This window comes from Aethalodelphis obliquidens, unplaced genomic scaffold, assembly GCF_003676395.1.
Source record: "Aethalodelphis obliquidens isolate GAN/ISIS:26980383/991018 unplaced genomic scaffold, ASM367639v1 scaffold78, whole genome shotgun sequence".
NCBI classification, from domain to species: Eukaryota; Metazoa; Chordata; class Mammalia; order Artiodactyla; family Delphinidae; genus Aethalodelphis; species Aethalodelphis obliquidens.
Window position 1 is genome coordinate 2,074,201 of NW_020838022.1, and position 13,374 is coordinate 2,087,574.

At 49.2% G+C, this 13,374-nt stretch overlaps 1 protein-coding gene across 1 annotated transcript; it reads right to left on the reverse strand.

Annotated features, from left to right (window-relative positions):
- Positions 1–244: 244 nt before the first annotated feature.
- LOC113612521 (melanoma-associated antigen 10-like) lies at positions 245–994 on the reverse strand. Its single transcript, XM_027092456.1, has one exon. The coding sequence runs from the start codon at positions 992–994 to the stop codon at positions 245–247; it is 750 nt and encodes a 249-aa protein (XP_026948257.1).
- Positions 995–13,374: the final 12,380 nt, after the last annotated feature.

Below are 13,374 nucleotides of genomic sequence, written 5' to 3' on the forward strand. Positions count from 1 at the left end.
AACCTATTAAAGGAAAAGCATTTGAAAAAAATACCAAAAGGAAAAAAAAAGATAAACTTTCAAGTCACCCATACAGAACAGGAACACAAAGTTGTTGTGCAGTGTGTTCTTCCCAGCCTGACCCCGACCCTCCTCTACATAGAACTCTGCCTGCCCTCTCAAGCACGGAGTGAAGATTTGCACTCATTCTTCATTTGGGTCAGAAACTGCTGAGGAATGCTGCACAATGAACATGGCAATAGTACTATCCAAGGGGCCAACTGTGGCCCCGACTCTCTTCGTCATCTCTTAAAGCCTCCTCGTACCAGTGTGAGAAGGAAATGCGGTCAGTTCCTTTGACCTTGACCAAAAATTCCAGAACTTTCACCTTGCTGATTTCAGCATAGGCCCTTGGACCCCACAGGAATTCGTACCGTGGAGGATCACTATTAGACACCTTCCGGTACTCCAGATAATTCTCCTGCACCCAGTCTCTGGTGATGAGCTTCCTGGGCTCCCCATAAATGAAGTGCTCCCTCCCAGCATACACGTTTATCGTATTCAAGAAATCCCAGATGTTTTCCTCAGGGGCGCAGTTACCCTCTATGAAAATCACACCCAGGATGATTGCCAGGAGGCCATTTTTAGGCATGCTCTGGTCATCACTATGCATCTCATCATGGGTGAGGTCTAATGAGTTGACAAGGACATAGGAGTGGATTTTGGGGTCCACTTCCTTCACATCAATGCCAGAGATCACCTCTAGGCACTTAGAAGCTTTCTTGAAGATCACAGGGAATTGGTTTTTGTCCTTTTTGATGACAACCTTCAGCATTTCTGCCTTTGTGAAGGGCTCCTTCAGTCGATATTTGAGGACCATGAAATGCAACAAATCAGCCACCTTTTCATCCAGCAGGCCTCTGAACAAGGATTTGGTGTGTGCTGAGGCCTGGAGAGAGTGTGTGCCCTCTTCTCCTTGGATGCTGGAGCTTCCATCTGATGTGCTCCATGGCATGGCGGAGAAGGAGCTCTGAGGACTCTGGGGATGACCCAATGGCACAGTGGCAGGCTGCTCCTCCTCCTGCTGCTCCTCCTCCTCCTCCACCTCCTCCTGCTCCTCTGGGGTGCCCAGTGGCAGAGGAGAGAAAGGGGGGGAAGTTGAGGAGTAGGAGAAAGTTAAAGGGCAAGAGGAAACAGAGGCAGTCTCCTCCTCCTCCTCCTGCTCCTTCTTCTCCTCCTCCTCCATCTCCTCTGGGGTGCCCAGTAGCAGAGGAGAGGAAGGGGGGGAAGTTGAGGGGTAGGAGAAAATGAAAGAGCAAGAGGAAACAGAGGCAGTCTCCTCCTCCTCCTCCTCCTCAGCTGTGGGAACCTGCACTGTCAGCAGGTCTTGTATGTCACTTAGGGTTTGAAAGTCTGGCTCAAATGTGAGGCGCAGATGCTTTGGAGAGTGAAGCATGATGACTCTTGTTGGAGGCAGCAGGTAGAAGTGTAAGCAGGATGGTGGGAGATGGGATCCCAAGGACCTGGGGGAGAGAGACAGCGGGTCAGCAGCCTCAGCAGAGAAATGCACCCTTGGCAGCTCTGACAAAGGCTGGCTTACAGATCCCCTCTTTAGGGGGTGCTCTAGGGCCTCACAGGGCTCCTGTCTCCCTGGACAGTTTGTCCCCTAGGAACCTGTAGGAAGATGCGAGAAAGCTCCTCAGGGTGCAGCCAACCAGTACAACCCGAGGCTTCCAGGGCTGACTGTGGGCAGGTGGGTCAGGCACTGGGGGGTCCTTGGCAGACATTCAGGGTGCACACGTCACCTTGTCTCCCAGTACTGTCTGGGCTTCCTCTGCTCTGCTGACCTGAGGACCTGTGCCTCACACCCAGGTCCTCACCTCAGGGCTCCTGAAGCCCCTGACAGGCGAGGAGGGGCCGAGTTCTGTGAGGTCCCCGCTGTTCTGGAGCGATGATCCCCTCCACGCTAAGGTTCTTACCTTTCCTCTAAAGAGGCTTGTGCCCTCTCCTCCTGCACCTCTGCTAGCCTAAGGCAAGACGTCACATTCCTTAAACAGATGAGAAGGAAGTGAAGGGGTAACACTTTCGACCACACCTGCCCAGAGCCTCCCGGGGGGAACAGAAAGAGCTGAATGAAGTTTGTGGGGTCCCCCTCTCTCCAAGCTGAGTGTTACCCTCATTCCTCACATTGATGCCTGGTACGTTCCAGGACTCCTCCCTCTGCTGTCCTGAGTCTGGCCCCTTCAGAACAAGCCCTCACCTCCCTGAGACCACCAAGAGGGAAGTGAGGGTACACCATATCTGACCACTGTGCCCAGGGCCTCCCGGAGCTGACAACAGGGGAAGGGCCGAGCTGGGTGTGCCTTCAGTCCTCGGGGGAGGGTGTGCCCTCAGGCCTCACTCAGGGTCCCTACCTTAAACTCTGGCAGAGTCTAGGACTCTTCCCTCTGCCGACCTGATGTGGCTTCCCCTCAGACTGCCACTTCCTCAGAACGAGGACCGCACCTCCCTGAGAACCCATGGACCAAAATGGGGCACCACATCTTACCACCCCTGCTATGTCCTCCCAATGCCAAAAGCAAGAGCTGGTCCCCATGTGTCCTGTGGTGGGGCTATCCTCAGTCCTCCCTCATGTTATCCATCTTTACTCCTGACAGGGCCTAGGCTACCCCCTGCTGACTGGGCCTCACCTTTCGGAGACACCTCTCTCACCCTTGGAGAAAGTGAGGGCACACCTATGCAGCCAACCCTGCCTGAGTCTCTCCAGGCCTGAGGACAGGAGATAGCCAGACTCTATGGGGTCTCTTCCTTCTGGGGTTGGAAGTACCTTTGGTCCTCACCAAGGGTCCTTACCTTGACTCTGGTAGAGCTTGGGACTCTTCCTTCTTCTGACCTGATGTGACTCCTTCAGCTGATCTGTCTTCTCACTCACACCAAGGCCTTCACCTCCCTGAGACCCTTAAGGCAAAAGTGAAGAGACATCACATCCAGCCACCCCAGCCTGGGGTCTCCCGTGGCTGACAGCAGGGGCTGGGTTCCCTCTGTTCTGGGATAAGGAGTTCCCTCTGTCTTCCCTCAATGTATTCTTTACTCCTGGAGGGCCTGGGACCACCTTATCTGGTGACCTGACATCACCCTTCTCAGGCCAAGGCTTTACCTCCCAGGGACACCTCTAGGCACCCCTTGCAGGGAGTGAGGGTACACCACATCTGGGTATTCCTGCCCGGATCCTGCCAGGGTGCACAGTGGGGACAGGGTGGAATTTCTGTGAGACCCCTTCTGTCTGTGTTAGGGGGTAACCTTAGTCCTCCTTCAAGGCCTTTACGTTACCTTGACTCCTCAGATTCTGGGACTTCCCCCTTTGCTGGTGTCATCAGCTCAGACCAAAGCCTTCACCTCTCTGGGACACCCTAGACAAAGTAAAAAGACACCAAATCCAGCCACACCTGCCTGGGGTCTGTTCTAGCATAGGGAATGCACTCACTCCTCGTTCAAGGTATTCATCTGTACTCCTGGCAAGGCCTGTCCTACCCTCTGCTGACCTGCAGTTTTCTGCTGCAACCCAGCCCTTAGCTCCCTGAGACACTCCACCCCCTTGACTCCTGGTAGAGCTTGCAGCAGAAGCGAGAGTTCCTCCCACCTGCTCACCGCTACTCTGATCCTCCCAGCGCCGAGATCCTGTGGCATCCTTCTTTTCAGGGAAAGGGGCCCTTCAGGCCTCCCAATGGTCCTTCCCTTGACTTCTGATACAGCCTGGGACTCCTCCCTCTTCTGAACTGATGTGGCTCCCCCTCAGACCGACGCTGTGACCTCTCTGAGACCCTCCCCTCAGCAAAAGTCAGGAAACGCCACATCTGGCCAACCTTGCCTGTGGTCTCCTGGGGCTGACAAGAGGGGCAGGGCTGGGTTGGGGCCCCTTCTCTCTAAGATGGGTATTCTCAGGGCAGACAGAGGCCAAATCTACCTGGGAGGGAGGTCCTCTCAATCCTCCCTCACAGTCCTATTACCCTGAGGTCCACCCCTCAGAAAAAGTCTCACCTCCCTGAGACTCCCAGAGTGGAAATCAATAAATGCCACATTTGGCAACCCTGCTATGTGGCCTCCCAGGGCTGACAGCAGGGGCAGGTGGCTGTGAGACCCCTCTCTACAGGGTGGGAGGTGCAGCAAATCTTCCCCCAGGGTCCTTATCTCGACGCCTGGCAGCATGTGGTAGTCCTCCCGGGGCTGGACTCAGGCACGCCCACCAGACCAAGGGCTTCACCATCCCGGGAATCCCCCAGAAAATGAGTGGGCCGGGGCCCACAGCCAGTAACCGTCCTTGGCTCTCCCGTGTCGGCAGCAAGGGCAGAGAACTACTGGGCCCCATCTGTTCTGGGGTACGGGGTGCCCTCAGTCCTTCATCTGAGCCCGGGGAAAGCCTGGGACTCCTCCCTCTGCCGAGCTGTCCCTGCCCCTTCAGGTCTAGGGCCTCACTGCCCTGAGAACGTCCAGATAAAAGTAACGAGAGGGCTTCCCTGGTGGCGCAGTGGTTGAGAGTCCGCCTGCCGATGCAGGGGACGTGGGTTCGTGCCCCGGTCCGGGAAGATCCCACATGCCGCGGAGCGGCTGGGCCCGTGAGCCATGGCCGCGGAGCCTGCGCGTCCGGAGCCTGTGCTCCGCAACAGGAGAGGCCACAGCAGTGAGAGACCACAGCAGTGAGAGGCCACAGCAGTGAGAGGCCCGCGTACCGCCAAAAAAAAAAAAAGTAACGAAAGGCCACACCCTGCCACGCCTGCGCAGGACCTCCTAGGGGCTGAACGCCATCTCTTCGGTGGCGGGGGAGCTCCCGTCCCCCCTCAAGGTGTCGCCGTCGGCCCTCAGGCAATGGCGTCTCTCCCAGAGACCAACCCCACGGCGTCCTGGAACGAAGGGGCATCACTGAGCCCTCCCGGGGGGGCTCGTGGGGCTCCGCGTCCGCGGAAGCTGCCCTCGTCCATCCTCACGGCTTCCCACGCAGTCCCCACGGGGCCCGCCCCCCTCCCTTCTTCTGACCCGAAGTCGCTGCCTCAGCCCACGGCCACCACGGCCCCGGGGCGCCAGGCAGAGACGTCGGGAGACGGAGAGGGGCCCCGCGGCCCACAGCCCCGCCCGAGTCGCCTCAGGGCACACAACCAGCCGGGCGGGGCCGGCAGGGGCGGGGCGGGCGCCCACGGGCCCCCCTTAACAGCCGGCAGAGCCGGGACCCCAGCTTTTCTGACCCGAGTCCAGCCCCGACGCTCCTGACACGGAGGCCCAGGGAGAACACCTGCGAGGGCCCAGCCTGGGCTGCGCGGGGCGCCACGCAGGGCGGGCCGGGGGCTGCGGAGAGCGGCCCCCGGGCCTTCCTCCCCGTCCTCACCTCCGCGCCGGCCGGCGAGAGCCTCCGTCTCCGCCAACCCAAGCTCGCGCCACCGGCCCCAACCGACAACGCCTCGCGCCCTCGGCCGGAAATCCGGACACCTCATATCCGGGACCCCTGCCCGGGGCCTCCCGAGGAGGACGGCAGGGGCAGAGCGGGGCAGAGAGGCCCCTCTAGGGCACCCGAGAGGGCCGAGCTCCTCCCTGTGGATCCTCGCCTTGCCGCCCGGCGGGGCCTGGGCTCGTTCCTCTGCTGCCCAGTCCAGTCCCCACTAGGAAGCCTCACCACGTGTCCAGGAAGCCTGCCTGCGTGTGCTCAGAGCAGCCAGCAAGCGCGCGGCGGAACCCCCTGCGGTGGGCTTCTCGTCCCTCTGGGTCCTCCCCTTATACCAGACAACGCCTGGGGCTCCTCCCCCCCCGCGAGACCCCAGACCAGCCTCGTGTCCCTCAGACTCCTGACAGCGCCAGAAGCGCCACAGCTGACGGCCTGTGCCGGCAGCTTTCCAGGACCGCCGGCACAGGCGGGGCGAAGCCTCTTTGGTGGAGGCCTCTCCCGCCTTCCTCAGGGACCTAACCCGGAAGCTTGGCAGAGCCTAGGAATCCTCTCTCTTCTGGTCTAAGTCTGCACGCCCCAGAGACAACCTCCTGTCCTGCAGACTCCTGAGGTGCTAGTCCCGACACACCGCGTGCAGGGACCCTGCCTGGGGTGTCCCAGGGGTGGCAGCAGGGGCAGGGCGGGGGCCAGGGTTCCCGCCCTTTCGGCGGGGCACTGACGGAATTCTCTTTCTGCAGGGCGCTGACAGGATCCCTGCTCTGGGGTGGAAAAGCCACCCAGTCCTGGCTCAGAGTCCTCACCTTGACTCCGGCACTGCCTGGGCTGCTTCCCTCGTGGGCTCCAGAACAAGCCGCTGCTCCCCGAGAACATCAAGGCAGAAGTGAGCAAACGTTGTGTCGGCTGCGACGGGCCATGGCTGCGGAGGGCTGACCGCAGAGGCAGGCAAGCTACCCTCCCAATCTGAGATTGTAGGCATACCCGCAGACTTGTCCGAGCTAGTGTTTATATTTACTCCCGACAGGGCTTGTATGGGCCCTCCCTCTCGCCGACCTGATGATGCGTCCCTCGGTCCAAGGTCCCCATTTCCCTGGACCGCACCCTCCAAAGAGGACGTGGGGGAGGGGTGCTCTGCCCGACTGGGCGGCCCGGACGGCCCGTGCTGGTTGCGTGGGCGGCTTCCTGTGGGTCCCGCCCGCACTGTCTGGGAAGGGGCTCGCCAGTCTTGCCTCAAGATCCTCCTCTGGATGCCTGGCAGGGCCTGGGTCCCCTCCCCTCTCCTCACATGAAACAGGGCCCCTCAGAGCAAGGTCCTCACCTCTCTCTGATGTCCGAATGGGAAGTCAGCAGACCCCACATCTGGCCACCATGCTTTAGGGCCTCCCAGGGCTGAAAGCAAGTAAAGGGCTGTATTCTGTGGTACCTCCTCTGTCTGTGGCAGGCTTCTTTTTTTTTTTTTTAATGAATTTATTTATTTATTGGCTGCGCTGGGTCTTCGTTGCTGTACGTGGGCTTTCTCTAGTTGTGGCGAGCGGGGGCTTCTCTTGTTGCGGAGCACGGGCTCTAGGTGCGCGGACTTCGGTAGTTGTGGCTCGTGGGCTCTAGAGCGCAGGCTCAGTAGTTGTGGCTCACGGGCTTAGTTGCTCTGCGGCCTGTGGGATCTTCCTGGACCAGGGCTTGAACCCGTGTCCCCTGCATTGGCAGGAGGATTCTTAACCACTGGGCCACCAGGGAAGCGCCATGCAGCAGGCTTCTATGTGATCCTCCCTCAGGGTCCTCACCTTGATGTCTAGTGGTGATCTGATGATGACAGTGTCTGCGTGTCCCTCCCTTCTGACCACATCCAGTGACCATGCCCTGGGGCTTCCCAGGGCTAACCACAGAAAGGGGGCAGGGCTGGGGCCAATTGCTTCAGGCCCTCAAATCGTCCTTCAAGTCCTCACCTTGACAACTGGCAAGATCTGGACTCCTCCCTCTACTGACCTATGCCTGCCACCTTCAGACCAAGGCCTCCACCTTCCTGAGACCCCCAAGCTGTAAATGAACAGGGCTGCTCAGCCTGAGACCCCTGCCTACAGTCTCCCAGGACTGACATCAGCAGTAAAGCAGGGTTCTGTGGGGTACCCTCTGTTCTGGAATGGGTGGACCCTCCAGTCCTCTTTGAGAGTCATCTTGTATCCTGGGTTGTCAATTAAATACAATGTGGGAAATTACCCCTCTCTGCCATCTCTGACCATTTGCTCAAGTGCAACTCCTACAAAGAATGTTTTCAGGTTCCAGGCTAGTTGCTGTGTAGAAGAGTAGCAGCACCCATGACAGAGAAGAAGCCCAACTTCCCGGTGGGTCTCTTCACCAGCCAGACTTAGATTTTAGAAACTTTTTGTTCTAAAACAAATTATTTTCTACATGGAAGAGACTGAAGAGTTGTGATTATGGGATGTCCTGCCTCTTTTGAGCTTATCTAACATTGCATTGTCCAGTGAGGTGATTTTCTTTTTTATAACCCTCATCCATAGTAAGAAATATATTGTACATTGTGTATCTCTGCCAGGTATATATGTAGAATGTGTGTGTTTGTGTGTGTGTGTATTTCATGAATACCTACCTTACTGTGGGTGATTCATTGTGATACTCACTATCCCATTTTTAGTCCACTTTTTATATTCTGCTAAAATAATACATTTTTTAAAAAGACCAGCCCTTTACCCACTAGAGTGGTTTCAAGTGATTATTAGCAGACTCGAGCCATACTGGCTAAATCAACCCATCTTTCCTGCTCTCCTGACATTACTCCAAGGATACTGGCATCTGGGGTCTTAGGTTCAGCCTCAGATTACTACAATGAAGCAGGAGCAGAAGTTTCTAAACTTTTTTCCTCCCTATCCTGTCATCTTCCTTCTGTTACAATCTACAAACTCTCCCCAATCTGTCTTAGCCCCAGAACTCCCTCATCCCAAACACAAGTTCAGCACAGTCCTCAGTCTTCCCCAGGGGTTTCTCATGTTTTGTCACTTAGATTTTAGTATGTATATTTATGAGGGTGTTTTTATTCTACCTTCTGGGTTTTCCAGGCTTGATTTTGGGAGAAGACAGCTGCCCAAGTTTGATTGTCACCTTAGCAGTTACAAGTAAGGCACTAAAATCTGTAAATGAGAATTGACATCTTTACAATGATGTGTATCCCATCAATAAGGATGATATACTGCCCTGTTTATCTGTGACTTATTTTACCTGGATCTATCAGTAAACTTTTATAGTTGCCTCTATAAAGATCTCATACATTTTTGTGATGATTCTTTTAAGGTAATTTTTGGATTTTTTTGCTGTTGTGAATGGGATATTTTCTATTACATGTTCTAATTAGTTATTGCTTTTATGTGACAAGGCTCTGGCTTTTGCTATAGTGAATTTTTACTGTCTTTCTGAGGTTTCTTATTCATTTGAATATTCCACACGCTTATTCCTTAGAATTTTCTACACAGGTGATGTTATCACCAAATGGTATATCTTTCTTTTCAATATTCATACCTCTTATTTATTTTGATATCCATAGCTCTGACTTTGTGTTCCAGTATCTTTTTGGAATGGTAAAGATGATAGCATGTATCTATATCTTTTCCCTGACTTTAATGGAAATGCTTCTAATATTTCACATTAAAGTATGTTTGCTATAGATTTGGGGGAATGGAAGTTCCCTTGTAATCTTAGTTTGCTAAAAGAATTCCTATGAATTTGTAATGAATTTTTTTAACATCTTTATTGGGGTATAATTGCTTTACAATGGTGTGTTAGTTTCTGCTTTATAACAAAGTGAATCAGTCATACATAAACATATGTTCCCATATGTCTTCCCTCTTGAGTCTCTCTCCCTCCCACCCTCCCTATCCCACCCCTCCAGGCTGTCACAAAGCACTGAGCCAATATCCCTGTGCCATGCGGCTGCTTCCCACTAGCTACCTACCTTACTACATTTGTTAGTGTGTATATGTCCATGACTCTCTCTCGCCCTGTCACAGCTCACCCTTCCCCCTCCCCATAACCTCAAGTCCGTTCTCTAGGAGGTCTGCGTCTTTATTCCTGCCTTACCCCTAGGTTCTTCATGACATTTTTTTTCTTAAATTCCATATATATGTGTTAGCATACGGTATTTGTCTTTTTCTTTCTGACTTACTTCACTCTGTATGACAGACTCTAGGTCTATCCACCTCATTACAAATAGCTCAATTTCGTTTCTTTTTATGGCTGAGTAATATTCCATTGTATATATGTGCCACATCTTCTTTATCCATTCATCCGATGATGGGCACTTAGGTTGTTTCCATCTCCGGGCTATTGTAAATAGAGCTGCAATGAACATTTTGGTACATGACTCTTTTTGAATTTTGGTTTTCTCAGGGTATATGCCCAGTAGTGGGATTGCTGGGTCATATGGTAGTTCTATTTGTAGTTTTTTAAGGAACCTCCATACTGTTCTCCATAGTGGCTGAACCAATTCACATTCCCACCAGCAGTGCAAGAGTGTTCCCTTTTCTCCACACCCTCTCCAGCATTTATTGTTTCTAGATTTTTTGATGATGGCCATTCTGACTGGTGTGAGATGATATCTCATTATAGTTTTGATTTGCATTTCTCTAATGATTAATGATGTTGAGCATTCTTTCATGTGTTTGTTGGCAGTCTGTATATCTTCTTTGGAGAAATGTCTATTTAGGTCTTCTGCCCATTTTTGGATTGGGTTGTTTGTTTTTTTGTTATTGAGCTGCATGAGCTGCTTGTAAATTTTGGAGATTAATCCTTTGTCGGTTGCTCCATTTGAAAATATTTTCTCCCATTCTGAGGGTTGTCTTTTGGTCTTGTTTATGGTTTCCTTTGCTGTGCAAAAGGCTTTGAAGTTTCATTAGGTCCCATTTGTTTATTTTTGTTTTTATTTCTATTACTCTAGGAGGTGGGTCAGAAAGGATCTTGCTGTGATTTATGTCATAGAGTGTTCTGCCTATGTTTTCCTCTAAGAGTTTGATAGTTTCTGGCCTTACATTTAGGTCTTTAATCCATTTTGAGCTTATTTTTGTGTATGGTGTTAGGGAGTGATCTAATCTCATACTTTTACATGTACCTGTCCAGTTTTCCCAGCACCACTTATTGAAGAGGCTGTCCTTTCTCCACTGTACATTCCTGCCACCTTTATCAAAGATAAGGTGTCCATATGTGCATGGGTTTATCTCTGGGCTTTCTATTCTGTTCCATTGATCTATATTTCTGTTTTTGTGTCAGTACCATACCGTCTTGATAACTGTAGCTTTGTAGTATAGTCTGAAGTCAGGGAGCCTGATTCCTCCAGTTCCTTTTTTCGTTCTCAAAATTGCTTTGGCTATTCGGGGTCTTTTGTGTTTCCATACAAATTGCAAAATTTTTTGTTCTAGTTCTGTGAAAAATGCCAGTGGTAGTTTGATAGGGATTGCATTGAATCTATAGATTGCTTTGGCTAGTAGAATCATTTTCACAATGTTGATTCTTCCAATCCAAGAACATGGTATATCTCTCCATCTATTTGTATCATCTTTAATTTCTTTCATCAGTGTCTTATAATTTTCTGCAAACAGGTCTTTTGTCTCCTTAGGTAGGTTTATTCCTGTAATGAATTTTTTAAGATTTCTTTTTTGGTACCCATTGATGTAATTGAACGCTTTTCTCTTGATGTGAGCTGAATTGTGTACCCCAAAATTCATACGTTGAAGTCCTAAACCCCAGCAACTCAGAATGTGACTGAATTTGGAGACAGGGCCTTTAAAGAGGTAATTAAGGTAAAATGAGGTCAAAAGGATGGGGCCTAATCCAATATGACTGGCATCCTTAGAAGAAGAGGAGACTGGAAACAGGAACACACAAAGGAAAGATCATATGAAGACAGAAGACTGCCATTTGCAAGCCAAAGAAAGTGACCTCAGGAGAAACCAACCGTGCCAACATATGGATCGTGGACTTCTAGCCTCCAGAATTATAAGGAAATAAATTTCTGTTGTTTAAGCCACCTAGTCTGTGGTATTTTGTCATGGCAGCCCTAGCAAGCTAACACACTCTTTTAATTTGTTAATATAGGGAATTACAATTGAAAGTATTTCCTAATATTAAATCATGTTTTCATTCCTCAGACACAGTCTCTTTGTTCATTTAATTCACTGCTGTGTTGAATATGCTATTAATCTATTTAAGATATTTACTGCTATGTGAGTGAGCTTGGCTCAAATGTTATTTTCATGGGGAGTCCTCATCTGGTTTTTGTACTAAGGAATAACTGCCCATCATTTTATATGGTTTAGAAGAGATTACATGACATGGTGATTTGGTTCTCCCTGACCATTTGATAGAACTGGCCTTCAAACTGCTTGTCCTGGAGCATTTAAGGATGACTTAAGCTTTGAAAACAATCTCAGTTTGTATGGTTCAATTGGAATTCTCTATTTCTTTATGAATCAATTTAACCCTTTTTTCTAAAAAGTGGTCTATTTCACTTAGGATTTCATATTTAATGACATGATATTTATAATAAAAACTTTTTATTACAGAAATTCTAAAACATACACAACAGTAGAGAGAATAGTGTAATGAACCCAATATACCTGATACTCAGCATCAACAATCATCAATGCATGGCCAACATGGTTCTAATTATACTTCCATCCACCACCATCTCCACCAATCTTTGCTACTTGAATAATGCAACAAATCCAAGACGTTACACCGTTTCTCCTCTAAATATTTTGGTATGCATTTTAAAAGATAAGGACTCTTTTATAAACTATAAACTCAATACAATTATCAACCCTAAAAATTTAAATGTCATTAATATCAAATATCCAGTTACATTTCACAATTACCTAATGGCCATATATATATATATATTTTTTTTAAATTGGTTTCCTTCAATTGGTGCCCAATTATGATCTATACATTGGGATTTTTTATTATGTCCCCTAAGTTATTTTTAATCTACAGTTTCCCCCCCATCACCTTTTTTCATTGAAATTGATTTTTATTATTTCAAAAACACCTACACAGGTCTTGTGTTCTATCTTGTTTCCCATAGTCTGGATTTTGCAGATTGCAACACTTTGGTGTCCTTTAACATGTTCTTCAGCCCCCTGTACTTCTTCACATTGTTAGTTAGAGGTAGAAACTTGATCAGATTTTTTTGTGTATTTTTTTTTATGTTTTGCAAGACTACTCCATAGGTGATGCTGTGTACTTCCAATAGGAGAGTACATAATGTCTGGTTATCTCTCTTTGTGCTGATGCTGGCAGTCATTGATGACCATTATCCATTAATCCCTTGGAGCTTGAAGAATGATCATTTCTTATTCTCTCATTCCTTCTTAGTTTATTAGAGCTGAAATACCCCTATAATATGTGGAAATTGTTCTTGGTACATCATTTGGTTATCCTGAAGGAAAGGTGTAATATATTTGCTGTGCTCTCTTATAATATTTAAACCTCTTCTGCATCTATATTTTGTACAATTTTATTTAAGTTATATTGTTTATTTCTGCTTTTATCTTCAGTAATCATATTGTTTAAATTTGTCTATTTTATAAGATTTTCAAAGAACTGACTTTTGTTATTTGGCTCTACTATTTTCCATTTCATTATTTCTGCATTTACCTTCATTATTTCCTACCTTCTACTTGTTTAGGTTTAACATGGTATTTATTCCCTAGCTTCTTGAATGGCTTGGATGTTTTAAACATTTCTTATTTTCTAATACATCTATTTAAGGCTATATATTTCCCTCTGAGTAGCGCTTGGGCTGCATCACACAGGTAAAGATAAATATGTCATCTGATTACTTATATTATTAGAATTTTTCAAAATACATACAAAAGCTAGGAGTGTAAAAAATATTTTTGATTAGGATATGAAGAATATGAGAGATATATAGTGTTATTTGGAGGAGGTTTCAGGATCCAGAGGTA